Raw genomic sequence first — 25,254 nt, forward strand, 5'->3', positions numbered from 1 at the left:
TGTTGCTGTCCTGCTCCTTAACTTTTCTCCTCTGTACAAACAGTGTAGTGCCAGTTGTGGCAAAGGGACACGTATGCGCTACGTGAGTTGCCGTGACAACCAGGGTGGTGTGGCAGAGGAGTCGGCATGCGCCCACCTACCAAAACCCCCTGCCAGAGAAGTGTGCTCAGTAGTTGCCTGCGGACAGTGGAAAGTGCTGGAATGGACAGCGGTAAGAAACCCAAATTACAATTTAAAGTTGCTGCTCCTAAATGTATATTTGCTCATTCAATGTTGTAGATGAAAGTGTCAAATAAGTGGACCTTTGGAAAAGTGTTTTCCTCAAATAGCATTTTCCCTCAGATCTCAATCTTATTATACTGACAGACAACACTGCTGATTAGCCTTGTTGTGTGCCATCAATATTGCCATACAGATGTCATTCTTGCAAAATACACTACATTATTTTTCACCTACACTGACAATTAGTGTCTGCACACACTATGAGAGAGAAAGAATCAGAGTGAGGTAAAAGTTTCTGAAGCTGGGAGATTCAAGGGGCTGCAGTGAGGGGCTCTACTCTTGTTTACAGATGTTTCTCATCAGAGTCCTGGTGATACAGTAGAGCCAGACTGTAGGTCTGGTCACCATACACACACACACACACACACACACACACACACACACACACACACACACACACACACACACACACCACGTACCCAAGCCAAAGACACTCATTGACCCCCCAAAAGGAAATGGTTCATCCCACAGCCAAAAAAAGATTTCATATTTCAACACACAAACATACACTAGATGTACAAAACCAAAGGAAAATTGCCTTCTTTCTCCTGCAGTGACAGAACACTCCAATATGACAGAGCTTTGTTATTGTTCTCAGGGCCTGTTCAGAACTACACTATGTTATCCAACGGCTTCGTTTAGCATTGCATCATATACTTTGACTTACTGTATGTAAAACCTTCTTGCAGTATCTAAAATCATGTGAAATCCATAACATTGTGACAGAGCAGTATAAACTTCTGGACAGTGTAATCCCCAGTGAGGTTTTAGAGCAGACAGCCATGTATAATAGATCACTTTATGCAAGACAGAATGTGGACTCTGCATGGGAGGAGCTGAGTGAGACACCATTAATGCTTGGCAGATGCTTGTCTTGTGGTATTTTCCTAAAAAGAACGATATTTCTGTACTTGGGTCCTTTAAGGAGAGACTGCGTTGTCAGCCAGTGCCAGAGCTCTGGCCATTTGCTACATGCCATGTTGAACTGGAATGAGAGCTGTGTCAGCATCCTCAACACCAAGTTAAGCTTGCTTTCAGTTAGTGTTGGACCCTGGCAAGAATAAGCCTTTTTTAAGGCCTAGCTGATGTGTGAAGGGTTTCCATTTAAGTGGCATCAAGCTTCTATCTGTATGTAGTTGACATAGTTCTGCTAGTTGCTTCTGGTCTCGATGTACAGTCTGGGTCTGTGAGATCTTTTTTGTCGTCCTCTGGTTCCACGCTCCTCTACCCCTGATGCTTTCTGGGAACGTTTTCCCACGTCCTTTCCACACCCTGTGTAATAATGACTATTTCTTCCAGTGTGTCTGTTGGTTTGCATCTAGATGTATTTGCATTGAAACTCACGACTGATCTCTTTTTCCACTGTATGTCTGTTTTTTCAGTGCTCTGTAACCTGTGGCCAGGGGAAGACTACACGGCAGGTATTGTGCGTCAACTTCAGTGACCAAGAAGTGAATGCAAGTGAGTGTGACTCAGACGATCGTCCTACCACAGAGCAGGACTGTGCTATGTCTCAATGCCCGTCCCGCTCCAGTGAGTCCCGACCTTTCCCGTCCTCTCCGAATGCCAGCGCCAGGAACAACCTACCCCGCAGTCAATCCCAACAATGGCGCACTGGACCCTGGGGCGCGGTAAGGCATCTTACACACAGCAGCATCCTAATCAATGTGGTCAACAAACCATTCCTCTTGGGCTTGATGTCTAAATTGTTGTGCATAATCTTAATCCATAAAACCCTCGCAAAAATATCTTGAGCTTTATTGTTTTTATAAGATGTAAAATGAGACATGTATAAATGGAAAATAAAATGTTTCATGTCTCATCGAACATCAGACAACGAGGGTGCATGCCCCTCATCTGGCGCACAGAGACGAGTTTTTTCTGCGTTCTGCTCTCCTTCTCCTGCGCTGTGAGCTTCTCCGTCTCCAAGCGGGGTCTCAGCATCCATCGCGCCTGGATCATTTCTCATGTGCGCTTCTTTAATCCCACATCCAAGTAATGATCTTTATAACGCGGATCAAGCACAGTCTAGAGGAAGTGCAGAGGATCTGAATAGATCTCAGCGAAACGTCCAAACCACAGACATGTCGGCGCTCATCCAGACAAGCGTGCACTGGCCGCTGTTTATGTTTGCGTCATCGCAACTTTCTTTTTCGGCCATGTTGTTTCGGTGATAAAAGTATTTTTGGGCCATTTTCGGCCGAAAATTTCCGGTGGCCGAATATTCGGTGCATCCCTAACGTGTATTTCTGAGCTTTAGAGGCCCTTGAAGGGTGATCTGTAACCTTTCGAACTTAGAAAGGCTAGCTATTTCACCCAGTTTCCAGTCTTTTGCTAAGCTTACCAGCTTCTGGCTGTAGCTTTAGTATTATAAGTATTATCTATGTTTCTTGTATTGCATGAACCTGGGGTGGTCTAGACACTAATGTACAGGTTGTGAACTTATTTATATACTTTCTACCATGAATTGTGAAACCTGATGCAGACTTTGACAAAAGCTCATGGAGTGAGGTCAGTTCTTCAGGCCCTGCTCCCTTTTTAAGATGACGCCTTAGCCATTGTGATGTAACACCACAGGATAGTGTGATCCAAAACCCTAACGCCAGCCCCCCCTCATGGATCTCTTACTTTGTATTGTTCAGCTGTTTAAAAATGATTGTGTGAGAATCTGTCCAAAAATAACTGACCTTTAAATAATTGTGGGAAGTGATAAAAGCTATTTCTGCTGATTCTTCCTGCCTGTGTCCTGAGGATATAGCAGCAGACATGTTCAGTCATTTGACATGACATGTCTCTTGTTGTCTGAATGAGTGGGTGCTTTGTGTAGTAGTAGTGCATATATATATACGTGTACTGTTGGCATTAAGCCAACTAGTGGGGTTGTATGTAGTTTTTAATTTAGTGTGTTTGCACATCATGGTGTCTTAAGGAAATGTATATAATATACAGTACATTCCCCATGGGACATATTGACTCTTATCACCTGTTTGTGAGAAGCATCTGTGTGACCGTGTGCATTCTTCCCTCTACAACAGTGTTCCAGCACATGTGCAGGAGGCTTCCAGCGGCGTGTTGTAGTGTGCCAGGATGAGAACGGCTACCCTGCCAGCAGTTGTGAGGATCGCATCCGGCCCAATGAGCAACGATCCTGTGAGTCAGGACCATGTCCACAGTGGATCTATGGCAACTGGGGAGAGGTAAGGCTAACACCACTTTACTGAGGCTTACATCACGCTGTAGTTTATCACGAGTCTCTTTGACAGATCCTGCTCTAGTTTAGAGAGTAAACGTGGGATGCTCATTTGTGTTTGAATAAGACAGATCTATTTTTACATGAAAAAATAGCCCCTAGTTTTTTTTACTGACTCTCAAAGCCATTTTCCCGTATACATAATATGTAAAACACAACCTCTCCTCCTGCTGTCTTCAGTGCACCAAGCCATGTGGAGGTGGGATAAAGACGAGGCTGGTGGTGTGTCAGCGTCCAAATGGCGAGCGTTTCAATGATCTGAGCTGCGAGATCCATGACAAGCCACCAGATCGTGAGCAGTGCAATACTCAGCCGTGCCCGTCTAGCCCTCACTGGAGCACAGACCCATGGAGCTCGGTACGCTCATAAAAAATACTCTATACTTTGTTTTTCAACCTCACTTTTTTCAAATACCTGTAGTCTTACGCTTTCCAAAACAGTCTTAAAGGGGCTTCGACTTTGACTTTCGCACTGGAGAAATTACACTCCCGCTTCTGTATTTGTACTTTTACCACTTCCTGCTCCCTCTCTGGTGTCTGCAACAGGTCAACTCTTCCTCAAGACTTTCGGAAAAATACATTCTGTTGCGCTTAAATGGCAAAGATACACTCACTTGCAATATGCCAAAAAAAAAAGTAATGTCAAAAATACTTCATTGACAGCTGTGACCACAAGAACATTTTTGTCAGGCCTTGTATCAGTATTTGAAAAATTCAGGATCACTTTGTATCACAATCAAAGTTAGTTTTGTAAAATATTGTTTTTAAAGATAATTTATTAAGATATTTGTTTTCCTTTTTATCTTTTGTATATAGCATTAACTTTTAAAAGTGATTTATTTTGTGTCTTAGTTTGTATTCGCACATTTAGCCAATCTTTGTTCATATGCAAATACTGATGAATGTTTTTGTATATCAGGAATATACAGTACGATGCCTTGTTCTTTTATTATCCAAAGAATGGCCCATAATCTCCAAATATGTGGTGCTACACAATGTAGTCTATGTTCTGTTATGAACTTTAAAAGCACCAACATACATAGGACTGTATTTGGGCTGTCTACTATATATACATCTTTGTACTATATACATCTTTGAAATGGCTATTGTATCAAGAATTCAATTTGTCGCAAGGCACATGTGTTTGTTTTTTTAGAGAAGTTACTAATCTTATTTAGACAATTTATTTTACAGTTAATGTATTTACCCTCTGCTATGAAACAAACAGTGGTAATGCCCCCAAATTACATTTGCTCGTGAATATGGTGACTTAAAAGTTCCTAAAACGTCCAGTATCAGTAGTTAATACCAGCCAACAGCAGCTGGACTAGCACTGTAAAATAAAATGTCTCACTGAGTTTGTGGTAATTAGTACTAATAGCCATTGTATACGTGTTTGGCAGAGGATTTTGACCCAGATTTCCTTTGTGTGGCTAAAACAATATGTTTTGAGCGCTTTGCTCCAAAGGTGCTTGATATTAGTGTATTTATATTGTGTTAGTTAATGTTTTCTTTGTACAGTAAGTACTCGGAGTTGCAAAATATGCTATGTTCAACAATACCTCATTTGGAACAGAACACAAGTCAACTAGCCATTAAACGATGATAATCTACACTACAGTGGTGCTTTGGCCAAACAAGGGAGATATAAGATATATAATATCAAAAATGAACCATCACATTTTTGATCTGTTAGGTGTTTATTGTGGCAGAATGTTTTTTTTGACGCTGCCTTTTTCTGTACTTTTTATTTCTTTCCATGAGCAGTTAGTGGATTGATCAGATTGATCAGCTAAATGCAAAGTGTATCACAGATTTGATGAAATAATGTTGAATTGTTTTCGAATGTCCATCAAACAACAACTTGCTCAACCGTTTAAGAGAATGGGCTGTTAAAATGTCGTATTCTGAACATGTGATACCTGTGACCACAGGGGAAGTTTATAGTGTTTTGTATCCAGAGCTCTCACTCTGAGCCAACCTAATGTGTCTACCTCAGTCTCTGTTATGATTGCCCCCCTGCCGTATCTTTCTCTCCCTTGCACTGGAGGGATTTTTGGCTGACTAAGATTAAGCTTGAGTTGTTGCGACTACCGAGTGCAGTTGATGGTCCTAAACACAGATCCAGGGTGTGTGCGTGTTTTATCTTCCACCTTGCAATACTTAACCATCCTGTACAGTACAGTGAAAACTGATCCAGAATCTGTGGTTAGGGGCAACTTTTGCCTGCAGCCCACCCAGTTCACTCCTCCTGGTCATAAATGTCTGTACTGACATCACACCTTATTTTAAGGGCCTGTTAACACAGCAGTGAGTAAATGTTTTTTTGGGGATTTTTTATTTTTTTTTACCACACATCATTTACTTATGAGAACTATGGCTTGTAATGACTCCCACATGTGTGATTGTAAGGCAGTTAAAAAAATCTAATGGAGGTTTAATCAGTGAAAGTAGAACACAGTATTAACAGCACATCCTCTTATTTTTCTTCAGTTTAATTCTTCAGTCTTCAGGCAGTTGGACTCCTTGTGGTCAACCTCTTGGTACAAATAGCAGTACAGATCAAACACCATATCAACAGGCTCTTGAAATAAGCATTATTGCATGTCTCTTATTCACAAATGGCAGTATTAGTTTGTGTTTCAAGAAGATTTCTGTATATTTATGTAATTACTTGTATTTATTGTTACTTCATTATAATGTTATGTCAATATTTAATTTTTTTTATGGATTTGTTGGATTTCTGTTTATTTCCAGAAAAGGTTACGATTAAAGTGAAGTAGAGGTACGATCAAAGACTTTTTTTCATTCTTATTTGAAAAATAAAATTTTTGTAATGATTCCGATTACGGGTCGCAACATGCAGCAAATTTCAACCCAGTTTACAGTGCTGTTTTTCTACTGTAATGTGTACCATTTAAACATTAACCGATATAGACATGTAAGTGCAAGAAAAGAGGATGTGAAATTAGAGAGCAAGGGGGTAACAATCTGGGTACTTATATTATTTATACTCCAGGCTAAAACTAAATATGACCTACTGGGCAACAAACCAGGACATTGGGGGATGATGGGATTTGATTGGATATACCACATCTACCACAAACCACATAGTTTTTCTATTCTAAACGGTAAACAATTTATAGTTATATCCATAACTGAGCAGACCTAATTGAAAAAACTACAGGCAACAGAAGACAGTCTTAGCTGCTACTCACTTGGTCAGCAAACTTAACTTAATCTTGTTCACATGTATGTAACGGTGTGTACTGTACTGGTAAGCACTAGACTTGCACTGTAAATTTGGAAGAATTACACTGTACGTTGCAGCATGTAATCTAAAGCATTACCAACATTTGTGTCACATGCAGTCAGCAGGTCACTGCAAACAAATAAAGAGGAAAAGAACAACTTTCTACTCATTGGCAACGTATACAGACTGGTTGTCCAAAACAGATAACCAGCCTCGATCACTACGCCAAAAAACTCACTGCTTGCAACATTGACCAGCCCTATAATGAAGTGTTTAACTCACGATTACCAACACCTGCTTTATGGTAATTACAGTGAGTGTCCCATATTATTTAGTGCTTTACCCTTTGGTTTCAGCTCAAAGATTTAAAAAGAGAGGCCTGGCAAATAGCTTATAAAGCAGTCGTCCACGGCAGTCTGTTCAACAGGGTGTTTTTCCTGAATGAAAACGCACAAATCACTGAGCAATATCCTTGTTATTTTAAGTGGTGAGGGCCTCTGCTGACCTCTTTGAGCGACCATGCTTTTACTGTCTGTGCTGGGAGTTCAAAGCTCTTTCCATCAAGGTGAACCCCCCCCCCCCCCAATGTGTGACAGTGCCTCAGTTTACCTCCCATTTCATTTACTGTGTTCACTCACTCTTAATGCCTTTAAACGTTTAGTGTATGAACACTTTCTGGGATGTGTGCTCCATTAGGAAGTTGCCAGCACCCTTTGCCCCTCTCTGTCAGGCCCCTCTAGTCTGGCCTAATGCAAGTTGATGACAGTGTACCAATATGGGGGGCCAGTGACAGTGACTTGAATGAGGGGGGACGTCAGCAAGACAAAGCAGTGTATTGGTGGGTCATGGGTCATGTTTGATCTGGAAAGGGGCCCCTTCCTGGTTCATCCCATCAGCACAGACAGACTTCTGGGAAACCGCTGTGATCCCAGAGGGGGGGGGGGGGGGGGGGCAATTCCAAAACACCATGCTGACGTTGAACATTGGCTTATTCAGGAGACGTTTCAGTTCATGTTGTGCTTGCCTGTCTGGATTTTTATACCTACAATGATCTGAAATATGCATCTTGTGTATGGATTGAAATAATCAGCCTCTAAACTGCGTTAAGAAGGCTGTCAAAACTGTTCAGACTGGTGATTGACACTGTATAAATTCCACGTAGCATTACGGTGAATGCACTTACAATGGCGCTTTTCTACCTTAACGAACGCGCTTTGTTCAGTTGAATCATCACCTTGGCATGTGGACAGGAGGAAGGCATCAAACTACCAACCCTGCAAATAAAACTGATGCAAATAAAATGTGTTTATATAGTGTATTTATTGCATGATTGAGCAGGACGTGTTATGTTCGAATAAGCGTGAGCATATTAGTGAACTGCTCCGGATAGAAAACCCAGAGCGGTCGCAGACAAAGTTAATGGATCCTGTCTGGGGGCGATCGTGTACCGATACACATGGTGTTTTAATTTGACCCATTTGTACTGATTCTCAAGGTTTTCTGAGGGCATTTCAGCATGTTGCAACAGCAGGAAAGCCCTTGTAAATATATATATATATATATATATATATATATATATATTCCTTTTTTGAGGAATGACCTGATGTTTAAACAGAAAAGTCTGTTTTAGATTACAAATGCTTTCCTTTTAATCACTTGAACATTTCCTGGAAAGCCCACTTTCCCCTGAGATGACCCAGTCGCTCACCATAGTTCATCCAGTGCAAATGTGTTGCTGTTGTGTTCGTGACGGGCAATAACATCAATAAATATTGTTTCAGTCAGTGGTGGTATTTCATATTAGGAGGACTGCCAGTGACTACACTAACATTTAGTCTATGTATATGTGCTATGATTCTGGGAAGTGCTATAACAAAGTGATACAATGACATTTTTTATTAATATTACATCAAAACAATATCCACATAAAATCCAAACAATTGAGACATTTTCTTTATTTCTTGGCAAAAAAAACAAACCGGATCACCAATTCTTTCATCTTTATTGACTGATGTGGGACATGAGGGTTGCCCTCATTTAAATGGGGGGGCGGGGACAGGCATTTTATTAGCCACTCCTTTCACGGGCCTTCCTATCAATGAATGAGGTGAGAGGTCACAGCGTGTTCCTTTCTCCTACCGTCCCTCGCTGGTCAGGACAGCGCCACACGCTGGGCCGCATACTCGTTCAACTCTGAGCCTGTCACTTCCCATCCATCCCCACATGCAACGCCCCCTGTGATTATCTGAGCATGGTCCAGCCCTTCTCCACTCCCTCCTGTATCGCTGCTGTGTGTGTGTGTGTGTGTGTGTGTGTCTGCCTGTCACACCACATTAGACTCCCAATAACTCGGTGAACCCGGAGGTGAAACAAACTGCTGCCGGTGTGATCGGGCACGTGTTGCCATTGGACCAGCTGCCCACGTGGAACTGTGTTTCATTTTGAATTAAAAAAAAAAAAATCATCCACAAAGTGATCGACATTTTACCTGTTTTTAGTGGATACTTGGCTTGATTTTCATTGTAGCTGCGCGGTCATCTACTCAGATTCAATTAAGACATTCAACAAATGCGTGAATAAGCAATCCCTTCTCCCTCCCAAAAAAAAAGAATAATTTAAATTGCATTGCTTTGGAACGTGTACTTTTTTTTGTTTACAGTTGCACTTTTAACACAAAACACACCTTTTGATTTCACTTTTATTTCCTTTGACATCTTGCAGTGCTCCGCCTCCTGTGGAAGAGGGTTCAAGTCCCGCAAGGTGGGCTGCGTGACCGGGTCAGGCCGCCCCGTCCCAGAGGAGAACTGCCAGCATCTGTCCCCCAAACCCAGCAAGCAGAAGCGTTGCCGAGTTAGCCGCTGTCCCAAGTGGAGGACTGGCGACTGGGGAGAGGTAAGACTCTTTGACCCTGCTTTAACGCACTCGTTCTCACGCTGCCAGACAGGAACACTCTCTCTCTATACACTTTAATGCTTACCAGCTTGCTGGCAAGTATGTGCATGTGTGAGAACATCTGCAGAGAAACATGTGCACCATGCCAGGCCACTAACTAAGGCAGGGTGCTTTTACACATCATGCTGGTTTGCAGCACAGGCCTCAGGGCGGCTGCTAACGGGGGGGTTTTGAGGTAGCGTTTGCTGGGGCTGCAACTTCACAGTACCCTCACACGTCCCTCTCCCTCTATCCAACCTTAATGGATGTGAACTCCAGCCGATGGTAATCTACTTCTCTATATTTTCACTCCTCTAACTGTTTTATCCTCCCTCTTGCTGTTGCTCTTTCCCCTGCTGAGCTCTTTTCTTTCAAGCCCTCTTTCTCTTTTTCCCTCTCTATCTTCTGTCTCCCCAATGGGAACCACATGTTAGCCGAACATGCCAGACACACTCGCAATGTGCACCTGGGCTGGTCCGGTGCCTGTCCACTTTCTTTCCCCCCCCATTAATCTATCTCTTTCACTGAATTCACCCTACTGGCCAAGAGTCCGAGCACAGAGCCACATCTGGGCTCCGTACGTCAGAGAGGATGTGCGTTTGCTCTAAACAGCTGTGGAGCAGGAAAAACGCCAGGAGAGAATAACACTCCACACGAGGCTCCGAGTACGCCGTGTTTACCCATCATGCAGCAGGCTGCTGAGTGTGGCAACTGCTGAAACGGCAAGACATTAAATACACTGAAATATTGAATCAACATGTTAATATATATCGGCATTTACACACTTGCACCTTCTCCCTAAACGTGCACAAATATGAGCAGTTATGATGCTGGTCGCAGTCTAACTCGCATGCACACAGAGACTCAAACATATTGTACATCTGTTATTATATACATAGGACACATTCATTAGCATTACATTAACATCAATGCAGTGCAGCTTGTTCATAATCATCAATACTGTCTGAAAAGATACAAGATGGTTGAATATTGACTCCAAACTGAACTAAAAATGAAAATGTATGCATTTCTTTTACTATGTGTTTGCTTCAGTCATATGGCTCAAAGGACAGACTTATCTTTCATCTCACATTCTTTGTGATTTCTAAATGTGTTTTGTATCACAGCAGAAAAGACACACTTTGATTAAAAACACAGTTTGGTGAAAGCATCCACTCTGCAGGCTCCAACTTGAATTTCTTCACATTTCTGTCAAGAAAAAAACATCAGTTAATATATACCATATAACTAAATTATGGACATGGAGGCATTGTTGCAGTTATTTATTCATGACAGATTTCCCTAATGGTACTCATTTGTACGCTGAGCCCTCTGTGTAAGGCATTCATCGTTAAAATAACAGTTGGAATGCCAGAGTCTCGCACTTTGGTTGGCAAAGAAAATAAAAGACAAATAGGCTTTGCATCTTTAAACATATACTTCAGTATTGGCCACGTTAAACAGAATGTGCATACTTATCAAATCAAATGTGAAGGAAGTCACAGTGGCATAAGGAACACAAATCAACAGCCACAATAGATTACATTAAAATAAATAAAACATAATATTTTAAAGTCTTTTTAATTCCCTCAAATAAATACAATCATAATCAAATTATCATACAACATTAAAAAAAAAATACCACACATGAGAAACAATTAAGTAACTTCAATTAACGTAAACTCACGAGGCTCAATGTAATGTGATTTAAGTTTGATTGCAGGGAAACAATTAGTTCACGCGGAGTGATTCAATGTGATTAAACCGTTTTTAAAGTACTTATCTGCGTTGCTTCCAGTGTTCGGCGTCGTGCGGCGACGGCGTCCAGCGACGGGAGGTAATCTGCCGGGCCGGACAGCGACGGAGCCCGCTGCTGGAGACCGCCTGCTCCCGGCGCTCCCGACCGGCGTCCAGCCAGAGCTGCCGGGTCGCCGACTGCCTCTCCCGGTACCGGTGGAGAGAAGGAGACTGGCAGACGGTAAGCTGCCCGTGCGGATGAGCATGGCAACCTGTGTTAAAAAAAAAAAAACTAGTTCTACCACTCCGCCGAGCGGGGATGAATCTGCTCAGTCATGTTTGAAGTAGGAGTCTCTGCTTCGGTCGGAGGCACCGCTGCTGCTGCCAGGAGGCCGGAGGAGGGAGGAGTGGGGAGGAGGGGGGGGAGGTCACCGGGCTTCTACTTTTTCAACACAGCCAAAGCCTCGTTGTAAAATGGGTGATTCCGTTCTGCGCGTTGATTGGCTGTTTTAGCTGAAAAGTCACATAAATGTAAGTAGCCACATGTCAAGTAAATGAACACCAGTGTGCCACTCAGTCTGCTTCTGATTAAGAGTGTAGTCCTACACAAAGTAACAACAGTTCTAGTTTCCCACGGTTTTGAGGTCTCAGTTGGAAATAAGGGATGTGGAATAATCTGCACCACTCTTTATGTATTTATTTATTCAGCAATATTCCTTTTAGCAAAATGTGATGACAGTTTTGTGTAAGTTTCCTGGACACTGTCAATTAAATCTGTTCCCCAAAACTCAGTGACGCAGATTAGTGAGTGTAAAACTCGTATTGATACCCAAATGTTTTTCTAATGGGGAAGCACAGTGGAGTGTGGGGCAGCCTTCTTTATGTTTTTCCAGGTTCTCCTTGAAAAGTTAAAGTCTTGTTGCCTTAGTTTGTAGTCGTCCCTAGGAGTTATTTAATGCACATTCCTGCTGATCACTATTCAGCAATGTTCTATAGGCTCGAGGCTTTGGCTCCTTGTTGAGAGTCGTGGGTTATAAGAACAGGCAGCTGCAAGCAGGAGTCTCCTCTTCACTGTTGTACAAGTGATGTTGAATCTGGGTCAGTGAGCAGCTTGAAATGCCTCCTCTGAAAGGAGAGTCTAATTCATCTGGAGAAGTGTTTGTGGGCTTTCTAACTGGGTGTCCCAATTAACAGCTGGAGGTAATTACAACAGTTCACCTGGCACGGGTTAATGTGCCTGTGTGTTTTATTCACCGTGGAGTCTATCTCAACAAATCAGAGGTGAAGTCTTGCACTAACATTTCTATAGGCCTCACTTTGCTTAAAGCTTAGTCGACATTACAAAAAGCTGAAATGCAGCTACCCTGCATGTGAGGTTAGTTTCTCTTGCAAACGATACAGCAGCACTGCTTGCGATAGCAGTTCCAGGTATTTCAATTGTTTGACAGTGTTATGAACTTATTAAGAGTGATGAAGAGCAGCTGGTGTTGGCTGCGTCGGAGTGTTTTCTGACGTAAGTGGAAGCCACACTGAGCCCTTGCTTAAATCTTTAATGCTCAACTTATGTCTCTTGCAGATCAAATGTTGGAATAGTTGAGTTACTATATGGACCTGGATGCAGTAAGAAATCCAGGTCTTTGTTTTGTTTTTTACTTGCAGTCAAGTACAGTTCAACTAATGACACCACTTTCATAGCAACACCCTCAGAAGAAAAAATGCTTCTCCACCTTCTTGCCGAGGTTTGAATGAGAAGGTGTCATGGGGCGGAGGTAGAGCTTGAATCCTGGCTCCCGGCGAATTCTGATGTGTAGGCGCCATCAGTGAATCATGAATGTGTGAATGCAGTGTAAAGCGCCTTGAGTAACTAGTTAGCTAGAAAGGCGCTATATAAATTGCAGGGATATGAAGCTTCAGCCATGAGACTGTTAGCTTAGCATAGCAAAAACACTCTAAGAAGGGGCAAATAGCTAGCTTTGCCCTGTCCAAAGATTAAAAATCAGTCTTTATGCTGAGCCGAGCTAATAATGTCCTTGTTCTTGTTGGACAAGAAACTAAATAAATATAATATACATATGATAGTAAGTATAATAATTTCCCAAAAGGCTGAACTATACCTTTTAAATCCACCTTCTGCGTGTCCTCTGGTCGTCTCACAAGAACACTTCCCCTGCTTGAGAAAACAACCGGTGAACCCTCTCATGGTGTTACTCTACATGTATTTTGTATTTCTTCTGTAAAGATGTTCAACTACCAGAGAAACTTGGGTTCCCAAGTCAGGAAGATATCGCAGTGCTGTGTTTGGTGTCCTGTTGCTCCTCTTTGTCCCGGCTCTGTTTGCATGCACGATGTGCGAGCCCCTATATTCTACGACGTTACGCTGATGACACGCAGCTTTATCTCCCCTGAAACCAAGCGACCGGTCCAATCTAATCAGCGTCATGAATTGCCTTGAGGACGTACAGTTTTGGATGGAACAAATCTTCCTGCAGCGGAATGAAAGCAAGTCTGAAGTTGTCCTGTTTGCCCCTCTGACTTAATCAAAGTGATTACTAAAGGTCTTGGCAACCTGTCCACCCTCGTTAGACCTCGTGTCAAAAACCTTGGTGTGATATTTGATTCCGCCCTTAAGTTTGACGAAAAAGCACAAATTCACGTCTTTGCATATGTATGAAATCACTCGCATAACACACTTCCTTCAGGACCCTCAGGTGGGCTGACTTGGGGTTGCAGAGCTACCTGCCCCACATTGATTGAACGTGTCTGATTCGGGTCGATGTCTTGCAAACAAACCATTCTCAAAATTACCGTTGGATGATTATAACCTGACATTTTGACTGCTTCCAGCCCTGTCAACCATGTGTCTCAGTCACATATGTATTAGTCTAGGGCCTTAGAACATATACACAGTATTATATGTTTGTCTAATTTGGGCTGTGATATGAGAGACTGATGTGACTGAATGGGTCAAACACGTTTCATCTATAAACCACAGAGATGGTGGGTGTCTGCCACTTGGATGACAAGTGCATTCATTTGTTAAAAGCACGACATGACTAGATTGTGATAGTCTTTGCTTTTTGGGGACAGTATGCGGTCTGTGCTGGTGAATTATGTCTCTGACCTTTCATCAGACACATTGTTGGCAGGGACTGTAAACTGTTTCAGGAGTTGTGTAATCTCTTCTGGGACTTGGCCATGTCGTCAGCTCAGGTCTGCTCAACAACACGGTGCTTTCCTCCCAGTTCTTATCTACTGTTTTGACTTCTCCATGTGGTGATATACATCACCAATTACTTAAATATGGGAATGTCTTCTCCCAGTACCACTCATACATGGTTTGTAAAAGGCCGGTGTCTTCTTATCTCCACTCCAGTGCAGTAAGTCATGCGGAGCGGGCCACCGTCGACGAGCCTTGCAGTGTGTGGATCACAACCAGCAGGAGGTCCATGAGATCTACTGCGTGAACCAGATCAGACCTCCAGCCATAGAGAGCTGTAACACCCACGCCTGTGAACTGATCTGGATCACAGGGGAATGGACTGAGGTGAGAGCCAAAGAAGCCACGCGTCATTTACATGATGAATTCCCACTCAAAGGTGTAGAGATCTATAATGGAAAAAGCAAGTTTACTCTCAATAGAAATTACTTAACTTCCTAAAGACTATTCATGTGAATCAGCATCTTTACATCTAGTGATGTGGAAACTACAGAAATCACCAATGTTTCCTGTGTGGAATACTGTTATTATTTCATGCCAGTGATTCATTCTCTCCTCCAGTGCTCAGCCAGCTGTGGACAGGGCTACCGCCAGCGTCTGATCTCCTGTAGCGAGGTGCATGTGGAGAATGACAACTATGAGTACGGCCATCAGTCTTTGTCTAACTGCCCCGGGACCCCCCCAGAGAGCTACATGCCTTGTAATTTGGACCCGTGCCCGGCACCACAGGAGTGGAGGGTTGGAATCTGGGGACTGGTGAGCAACTCCATCTTTCTTAATGTTGTTGTGTCGTTTATCAATGTTGTCAAGGTGGACCTTGCATGTTTGTAGACTCGGTTCCCTAAAATATAACCACGAGACCTTGTGGAAATAAATAAACTGAATTTATTTATCAAACGCTGATTGTAACAGTGTTCTATTTGTGATTAATTGATATTTGACTTTCTTTTTTACAATTTGTGCAGTCAACTCCGAATATTCACATAACAATATGGATGGAAATGTGCATTAATTAGTATTTTATATTTTAATTTTGTGCTTAATTTTGACGGAAACCCGACTACAATATTTAATTTCATTGAGTGGTCATTTATGCACAATATTTCTTTCATAGATGGGTTTTCACGTTTTCTTTCAAATACATGGTTTTTGCCTGACATTAAAAACATTGTACCCCCGTCTTCGACCTGTCATTGTCATGTAGACCGATCATAATCAGTATTGACATTAAAAGACCATACAATTTAAAAAAAAAAAAAAAAAAAGTTTAAAGGGCCATCTTGAAGATAAAAACTGCTGACGTGCCTTTTTTTAATGGTGCTCTTCCTCCCCTCCAGTGTTCAGTGAACTGTGGCGACGGACTGATGGAGAGGACGGTGCACTGCGTCTCAACAGATGGTCAGGAAAGCAACAGGTGTACTCAAGACGCCATGCCAGAGGACAGGAAAGTCTGCAGGAACCCCAGCTGTGAGTACTGTGAGACTACCAGCCGACCTGAATGCAGCCCACATTCAGCATTCAATATGGCTTGACTTGATCCGGTCATCTCAGGGATTTGACCTTTTAGCGAAATATTTATAATCCGAGCAAACATCAAAGATCCTCTGTATTTACTTCCCTACGATTGGTTGGGACATCAAAGCGTGAGTGGTTTATCGCTGTCTTTGATACCGTGCTCTATTTGCCACACTTGACTTACGTCCTGTTTGCATGCGTGCACATGTGTGTGTGTGTGTGTGTGTGTGTGTGTGCATAAAGCCGGATTCCACGTCCGGTGATAAATATTTGCTGACGTTACACGCTGTATACCTTTGTACTTCTTTTTTGTCTCCAAGGCCTTTTGCCTTCCAGCTGTCAGGATGTCCAGAGTATGAACAGCGCCCTCCCAGACAGCGAACACTTTCTCAACATTCAAGGAAAAGCACTCAAGGTAGGATTATATGATCTGTTTATGATAAAGTCATAGCAGGTCTTATTTTTGAGGGGGTGGGGGGGACTATTTATGTGTCTGCATTACAGGAAAACATGATTAAACTCCTTGTGTTTGGTGCTGTGGCTTCTGTACAGGATTGCAAACATCATTGCTTCTATAGTTGATGGGGCTTTTTATTGCCACAATAACATCTTTTATTCTACTTCCATTCCTCATCTACACTTCTTCTATGCTTTTCCAATTTTTCTCTACCGTTCTACCACCTCCATCTCTCTCCTCCACCCTTGGTTCCCTACGCCTCCTCCCTCTATGGATGCCACCGCTCCTCCTCCTCCTCCTCCTCTGCCTTTTTCTCCTCAGGTCTACTGTGCAGGAATGCAGACAGAGACTCCACAGGAGTACATCACCTTGACGACAGGAGAAGGAGAGAATTTTTCAGAGATCTTTGGCTTCAGGTAAACAGCTAACAGGATAACAATGGGCCTGGTTCATTACAAGACCCAGCTGAATCCTGGCAGTGTTTTTTTTTCTTCTTTTTTTTTGGTCTGTAAATGAAGAAATTCCATGGAAGTGTAAAGTTGAGCTCAGGTATTTTGTGTGTGTGTGTACCAGACTCAATGACCCCAACCAGTGCCCAGCCAATGACTCCAGAAGAGAGGATTGTGACTGTCGGAGAGACTACACCGCCGCCGGGTTCACCACCTTCTCCAAAGTCCGCCTGGACCTCAGCAGGATGGACATTATAAGTGAGTGAGACACACACACACACACACACACACACACACACACACACACACACACACACACACAGATACAACAGCATCCTGTGCCACAGAGGCGATTCTAGGAACAGAGCTTAAGGCCAGATTTAGACCAGTTAAGAAAAATCATCTGAGGTCCTGGGGCAACAAATTTCAAGATACAAATTTGTGTGTTTGTCACATCCTACTTGTGAGCGTGATGGTTTCTTGTCGCTCAGCTACAGACTGGCAGTTTGCTGTTACCCACGAAGGCAAGAGCGTTCCATTTGCTACAGCTGGAGACTGCTTCAGCGCCGCGCGTTGTCCACAGGTGAGAAGAAGAGCTGTTTACGGTATTACCCCTCTTTCACAGCGGGAAAAGCACAAGTGTAACTAATAACATTAATGATGGCTCAGGTCTTTTTAAGTGTCCTAGTAAGCCATTTAATTGAGCCAGAATACCTTCAAGCAGCCATACCTAAATCCTGTTAGTTATTAACTGCACCTGTGCTGCTCCTGGTACAGTATGACGTGTAAAATAATATTTAGAAATGTGAACTCCCTCCCTCTTTGTCTCTTCTTTCAGGGGCGGTTCAGGATCAACCTCTCAGGAACAGGTTTTAAGGTGGCTGAGGACTCCTCGTGGGTCTCCCAGGGCAACTATGCAGTGGCTGATGTACAAAAATCACAGGTATTGGTTATATGTATATATATATATATATATATATTTACATGTCTATTTTGGAGAAAGAAAAATGACGACAAAATTAAACTGAGCACTTAGAAACGTTGAGTACATCCTTTGAAAAAGAATAATCCTGATTCTAATCCCTCATTCCTTCATGATGACATAATGATTGGTATTCTGTGAGGTCCTGGGCATTAATGGCTTTATAGCTTTATATCATGCATTAGAGCTGAATGTCCTTTGGAAACTTGTTTAGAGCATAAGTTCTATTTATCTGTGACTCTTTATTTTATCTTCTCTATTCTATTCTGTTGCCTCTCATACTCCATCGCTCCCTGCACACTTTCTCCTCTCTGCACGTCCTCTTGGCTTCAGAGCTGGAAGTCGGCTTCAACCCAAGTGGGTTCTGTATTCCTGGGTCCACTTCTCCCAAGAAGCTCCTTGAGAAAAGCACCCTTAGTGGGCAGCCGTCCTCTTTTGAAATAAAGCTCAAGCTGGAGAGTGCATCTTGGTTAGGTGAAAGCAGGAGGCTGTTGTGATGCCAAAAAGTGTTCCCAGTGTGATTTCCCCATAGCCAGCCGGTCCGCTGTGGGCACTCCAGGCATGTAAATAAAGCCAGGTTGTGACAGTTGGAGATCAGACAAACCGCTCGCTGTGGCTTTTATGTCGTGGAATCCTGCCTTTGTCATACTCGTCTGGTGGGATTTCCTTTTAGTTTGGAGATGTTTGGCGACGTACATTATGCTGCACGTGATTCCTCAACTCATTCCTGGTGACGACCTGCCTGGTGGGCCTCAATCTTTGTGTGCTCTTTTGAAAAGGAAAAGCTGATTTAAGAGCCCCCCCAAAACAACCCTGCAAAGTGATGAAGGTGTATTCTTTATGTTAACAGATCCGTCAAACTAACATCTGTTTACGACGGTTCAGATCAGTGGAATAATGAAACATTTAAACAAGCTGTGATCCTGAGAAAGTTCTCTCATACTTTCTACATATAGGTTTTGAAATCACACAAAGCTGATGTTATTCCTCTCGTGTCCACAGGATGGCAGCAAAGTGACAGGAATGTGCGGAGGCTACTGTGGTAAATGTATGCCGTCCTCTGGCTCCAATCTGCCTGTGACAGTGGAGTCGATGTAATACCATTAAACAGGTGAGGGATGCATTCTGAATATGACAAACTATACTTAAAGAGCTATGAGTCTTCAATCCAAATGACTCACAAGACTCACCACCAAAATTCAAAAACATGTGACTGGAGCCGGCTCCCAATCAGAGCCTTGTTGTTGCTACATGAACGCCTGTAAACGGGAGTAAACTTTTATTTTCAGTCTTCAAAAAATGTTAATCTTTCAGGTATAACGTATATGGTTAAAAAGTGTGATGAAGTATTTCATATCACAAATAGAAGTCTGCTTTTCTGTTCAGTGAATACACATCTTGCCTTGAGGTTTTCATGAGTAACTGAATGAGTGTTAATGTAGTTTGCATGTTTTTTTTTTTCAGCATCTATTTCCATTCATCCCGGCAGACATCCCTCCTCTTTGGTGCCACGGCCAATTCAGAGCTCAAAGCCGGTCCTGACCTCTTTTACTCCAGTGTGTGTGTGTGTGTGTGTGTGTGTGTGTGTGTGTGTGTGTGTGTGTGTGTGTGTGTGTGTGTGTGTGTGTGTGTGTGTGTGTGTGTGTGTGTGTATCATAGTGTAAATGAATCTGGTGTAAGTACTGTACATAGCAGGATAGAAATGACTTATTTATTGTACTTTCTCCATTTATTTTTGTATTGTAATATAATTGTTTCGTGGTCAGTACTGATGACCACTTTGTTGCCATTCATCAGATTTCTGCCAGAATGTGCCTTCAATTTTGGATATATGTTGTCATTACTCCTCACTGCACGTGTTAAAGCCATATGTCCTTTTTAGAACAATTCATCAGGTTGGGTTATTTTCAATAATGTTACCGTTGTTATGGTCACTGGACCTGTTCATATTCAGTGAGGTGTCTCCAATCAACGGGTCTTTTAAAAAAAAATCACTTCAGGCAATATAAGCAGACACACACACACACGGGTGTATAACCACGATCTTCTTTTATACTGAGTGCCATTGAGCGGCTCCTTTGAAGGACCAGTAAGTCCAGCGATCCTTCCAGTTAAAGTTGTGGGCAGCTTTTGTTGTAAATTCATCAAGCTTCTTTCATTTACCGGGCTGCAACGTTCAGGGCCTTTCCCTCCGGCACACGTCTCATCACTGTACTTTTGGGGAGTTTCGTTTGTAGCCAATCATATTCAAAACTGGACCGTGTTCAGGCTGCCCCACCTGCATCTCCCCAGCTGTTATCTGCAGCTGTAAGACGTTGTCCAGCTGGACAGGAAAGAGGCTCACTGAACTATAACGCAGTCACTAACATTCTCTCGGAGAGCTCCTAACTTAAGCTTTGAGCAGAGTCCTACCTCAGGTGTGATTTACTAACCTTGGAAATGAGGTGTGCTCGACCCTGTGACTAAGTAGTATTCTTTAAAAGAGGGTGATTAGTTGATATAGTTATAAGGGTAAGATTTTGTGAATGTCTTAAATGTGAAGGGAAAATTTTCGAAAACGGCATCGTTTGAATAATTCCATGACAACCACGCCTGCATTCTTAAAATACATCCGTGTTGATACTATAATTTGAAGTCGTTTTTCTGGATGTGAAAAGGGCACTTGGGGGTTTGTGGTTAATTCCATCTCCTTTTTTAATTTCATTTAAAGTATTAACATGACAGTTTTGGCAGAATCTGTGCTAAAATAGAACATATTAACCTTTTTTTGATCCGTATGACCAGTATCAGTGTCAATCTAAGCGTGTTCAGGTTTAAAAAAAAAAAAAAGAAAAACCTCCATTCACGGTTTCATTGAAAGTAAATGATCACAGCTGCAACCTCTTTGCAGCAGGAGGCCGGCAGGTATGTGAGGCAGTTGAAGTGTATGATGATAACAACGCGTGTTCCCAGAGTGAAGTGTGTGCATGTGGAGAAAGAGTTGGTTTGGAGGTGGGATTTACAGGCCAGACGTAGGGAGGAAGTGAGACGTTTACTTACCCACATACACACCGTCGTATACACACACTGGAACACATTACTCCATCATGAGGAAAAGGCTGCAGGCTACAAGAGCTGCAGAGATTCCGCTGCCAGACGTCAGAGAGAACAAGATTCCTCTGTGTTGTTTGTATCTCTCAGGTAGCGTGCAGTGACCGGGGAGAGCCATTAGCCTTTAGCTTCCACCGAGCAGACCGGTTATCTCATCTGGCGGAACTTAAAAGAGAGAACTTCACCTCAGGACAATCAAATTCCAGTAGATACTTTGGAGATATAACGCACTGGTCCGGGCCCTGGAGACACCTCTCATACCGCTGAGCCTGCAGGCCCCGCGGCATCATCTCTGTCCAGATGCTGCCTGTAAACCGGCCCCTCTGTACCTCACATTCTTCTCTCCATGTTTTTAAGGCTCTATCCAAACTGTACATACCGATATGCTCCCGTTGGAGCATTCTGAGGTTTTTTTGTCTGACAATATCAGGGTACTTATTTTGTATATGTATGCTTTTTGTATATCTTTAGCCAGGTTTATGCAATTTTGTGAGCATTTTTTTTCTTTGCAGTCTTGAAGAAAAGAAATGTTTTTTTTTTTTGTTTTTTGAAGACTTAACTGCGTATGGTAAATATGCATGGTGCATACTTAATGATGAATACTTAAGAAGCCATATTTGCTTTTATAAGCCTTTCTATATATATGGTGCTATTACACTGCCTTACTGTACATGATAATGTGCACACTTCAGCCAAAGGGAATTTCACAGTCTTAATCTGCCTCCATACAAGTATGAAATCATTTCTAAAGACACAGGGAAGTCACCGTTTTGTGTCTTGCTGATAAATGCACTTCTCTTTGTGAATGTCAGAATATATCAGTCCATGCCGTTCTCAGGTGTCATAAATGAAGGGATTATTATGATATTTAAGTGTATTTATCTTATTTTACACATTTGTTACATGTTTGTCAGGAAACTGAAATGTATTATTGAAGTTTAACAAGCTACAGTGTCATTATATACGCTGTATTTTATATGCAAGTATTTATTATCATTTTCTTTATGTGAAAGAACATAGGCTTTGACCATAAATTGACTATGAATTTCCATTCAGTATCGCCATAAAATGAACCGTCTGGCAACACATTTCCTGTTTTGTGAATACATTTATTTATATGCGTGTCATATCTGCACACATTGTTTGAGCAACGTTTGCCGCGCAAAAATCATGATTTATGTATTAGATCAGATAGGTAGATCAGAAGGAAATAAAATGTCCGATACATGCCTCGCTGCTTCTCACACTAATGTATCCTTTTTACTTCTCTTCGTCCTTGATGTGTCATCCAACTGCAACGCTGGCTTTAAAAATCCCTGAACACACAATATAGTCACATTAATGCTTGGATCATAAAATTCTTGCTCCATAGTGCTTTTGCTTAATGATGATTACACACCTTCGAGCATCATAACCTTCTGGCTCGGGAACCTGACAGGATCTAATGTAGTCTCTGTCCGTATGCATAACAGTGAACTATCAGGCCAGCTACTAGATGTCAAAACTGATCTTCATAAATAATTCTAATTCACTGAGCAGATATCAGAAGAACGAAAAAAGCTCACAGGGAATGACCTTCAGGAAAATGCACTCGCTCAGCTCAACTACAGCATACATGCAGGGCTTTTACTGCTTTGTCTGCTCTGGTATGACCGGAAGCTTAGTAGCGGCTAATGTTGTTGAAACACATGGTACTGGGTCAGTTCATTGACTATGGTGTTCTTTTCAACTCATGTTTTAGTAGTTACCATGATCGCATGATTGACAGTTGGGGCCACACAAAGTCACTTTAAGTTACAGCTTTAACTGTACATTTAAGATACGGCTTTAGCTATAACTTTAAGATACAGCTTTAACTGTAAGTTTAAGATAAGGCTTTAGCTCTAAGTTTTAGATACGGCTTTAGCTGAAAGTTTTAGATACGGCTTTAGCTGAAAGTTTTAGATACTGCTTTAGCTGTAAATTTAAGATACGGCTTTAACTGTAAATTTAAGATACGGCTTTAACTGTAAATTTAAGATACGGCTTTAACTGTAAATTTAAGATACGGCTTTAACTGTAAATTTAAGATACAGCTTTAACTGTAAATTTAAGATACGGCTTTCGCTGTAAGTTTAAGATACGGCTTTAGCTGTAAGTTTTAGATACAGCTTTAGCTGTAAGTTTTAGATACAGCTTTAACTGTAAATTTAAGATACGGCTTTCGCTGTAAGTTTAAGATACGGCTTTAGCTGTAAGTTTTAGATACAGCTTTAGCTGTAAGTTTTAGATACGGCTTTAGCCGTAAGTTTTAGATACAGCTTTAGCTGTAAGTTTTAGATACGGCTTTAGCCGTAAGTTTTAGATACAGCTTTAGCTGTAAGTTTAGATACGGCTTTAGCCGTAAGTTTAAGATAGGCCTACGGCTTTAGCTGTAAGTTTTAGATACGGCTTTCGCTGTAAGTTTAAGATACGGCTTTCGCTGTAAGTTTTAGATACGGCTTTAGCCGTAAGTTTTAGATACAGCTTTAGCTGTAAGTTTTAGATACGGCTTTAGCCGTAAGTTTTAGATACAGCTTTAGCTGTAAGTTTTAGATACGGCTTTAGCCGTAAGTTTTAGATACAGCTTTAGCTGTAAGTTTTAGATACGGCTTTAGCCGTAAGTTTAAGATAGGCCTACGGCTTTAGCTGTAAGTTTTAGATACGGCTTTAGCTGTAAGTTTTAGATACGGCTTTAGCTGTAAGTTTTAGATATGGCTTTAGCTGTAAGTTTTAGATACAGCTTTAGCTGTAAGTTTTAGATACGGCTTTAGCTATAACTTTAAGATACGGCTTTAGCTGTAAATTTAAGATACGGCTTTAGCTGTTAAATGTTGGCTTGCGTGTATGTAGCCGGCTCTTGCATCCTGTACGTAGCTCCAAAATCATTGAAGTGTGGAATGAAGTGCTATAATTGACGGTGGGGCAGAATGAATATGCATTTCAGTAGTTCTGATAGACTAACTTACACAAGCTTACATTATCTATATTTCATGTTGGTAATCTCAGGCGAGACGAGAAACAGGAGCCGACTCATGGTTTGGTGACTGATTCCTTAAATGTCTGTCAAGAGCTTGACAAAGTTATACAGGGAACAGGTACAAGTGTGAAACGGAAAGTGGTGTTTGTGGATGTGGGAGCTTTCAACAGCTCAAGAGAGCTTGTCTGGAGTTGCTTTTCTAACATCCCAGGGGTCAGTTTGAAGAATAACTCTGTGTTTCCCTTTTATCTTAGAGCAGACAGTAGCGTGTCAGCATGTCTATTACGCTAGTTATTCCTGAAAAAGAAGTGACAGACTCAAAGCGAAATCTTCTTCCAGAGCAAATGTAATCCAAAGAATGTGGCACCCATACTTACGCTGTTGTGCGGGAACTCAGGTGAACCTGATGGAAAACACATTTATGTTTGTCATTACGGGGAATATTATGTCACAGTCACTGGTAACGAATCTGTAAAGGATCTGACATATTTGATTTGTTGTGCAGATATTTGTCTTTGAATCATAAGCACCTTGTTAGATAGTGTTAGATGCACCTTTAATGTGTTTGACATCCGTAGAATTTGTGTTTATGTGAGTTTGGGTAGGTTGTCGCAGGCTTCCATCTCCGTGGCGACAGCACAGGGGCGTGTTCCCATTCATGCAGGCTGGCCGGTGCCTCGAAGCAGAAACATAAATACTCATGACACCTCAGAAGCGTCCACACTCAAGGTTTTAAAATGGATGATTTAAATTTGCATCAGATTTTCTGTCCATGCATGCAAGACTGATCTTTATTTATTCATCTGTGCCTTTCATATGGGTATGGAAGTAAATAATGTCCATAAAGATTAAATACCTACTGTGGAATTGAACCAGCACATTACAGAGCTCTCGTTTCAGGCCAGAGCTCTGGTTGATTCCATATTTTAGTCTCTGATATGAGAACCATTTCTTCCTGACTTTTTATTTAAAATATATACAGTATATGAAGGAAATAACGTTTGTCTTGAATTGACTCTTGAACATTTCCAAAAGGTGAATTCAAACTACATAAATCCAAATACATGGATGAACTCAGTTGAATTGAATTTTAA

General features: G+C 41.9%; 1 protein-coding gene across 2 annotated transcripts in view; it reads left to right on the forward strand.

Annotated features, from left to right (window-relative positions):
• The window catches only part of adamts9 (ADAM metallopeptidase with thrombospondin type 1 motif, 9), a 42,452-nt gene extending 20,135 nt beyond the window's left edge, over window positions 1–22,317 (forward strand). The window contains exons 25-40 of one of the 2 annotated variants that reach the window (XM_084036352.1): window positions 44–211; window positions 1,665–1,913; window positions 3,318–3,479; window positions 3,713–3,889; window positions 9,506–9,676; window positions 11,514–11,693; window positions 14,826–14,996; window positions 15,231–15,425; window positions 16,007–16,136; window positions 16,505–16,599; window positions 16,963–17,057; window positions 17,215–17,348; window positions 17,582–17,673; window positions 17,929–18,033; window positions 19,075–19,183; window positions 19,537–22,317. In XM_084036352.1, the coding sequence (XP_083892478.1) occupies window positions 44–211; window positions 1,665–1,913; window positions 3,318–3,479; window positions 3,713–3,889; window positions 9,506–9,676; window positions 11,514–11,693; window positions 14,826–14,996; window positions 15,231–15,425; window positions 16,007–16,136; window positions 16,505–16,599; window positions 16,963–17,057; window positions 17,215–17,348; window positions 17,582–17,673; window positions 17,929–18,033; window positions 19,075–19,170 (2,220 nt within the window). In that variant the 3' untranslated portion in view covers window positions 19,171–19,183; window positions 19,537–22,317. Of the gene's footprint in view, window positions 1–43; window positions 212–1,664; window positions 1,914–3,317; window positions 3,480–3,712; window positions 6,697–9,505; window positions 9,677–11,513; window positions 11,694–14,825; window positions 14,997–15,230; window positions 15,426–16,006; window positions 16,137–16,504; window positions 16,600–16,962; window positions 17,058–17,214; window positions 17,349–17,581; window positions 17,674–17,928; window positions 18,034–19,074; window positions 19,184–19,536 lie in introns of those variants that run through there. The other variant, XM_084036353.1, reaches the window with a different exon arrangement.
• Window positions 22,318–25,254: the final 2,937 nt, after the last annotated feature.

The sequence above is a fragment of the Eutrigla gurnardus genome (assembly GCF_963514095.1).
Source record: "Eutrigla gurnardus genome assembly, chromosome: 2".
Taxonomy (NCBI): domain Eukaryota; kingdom Metazoa; phylum Chordata; class Actinopteri; order Perciformes; family Triglidae; genus Eutrigla; species Eutrigla gurnardus.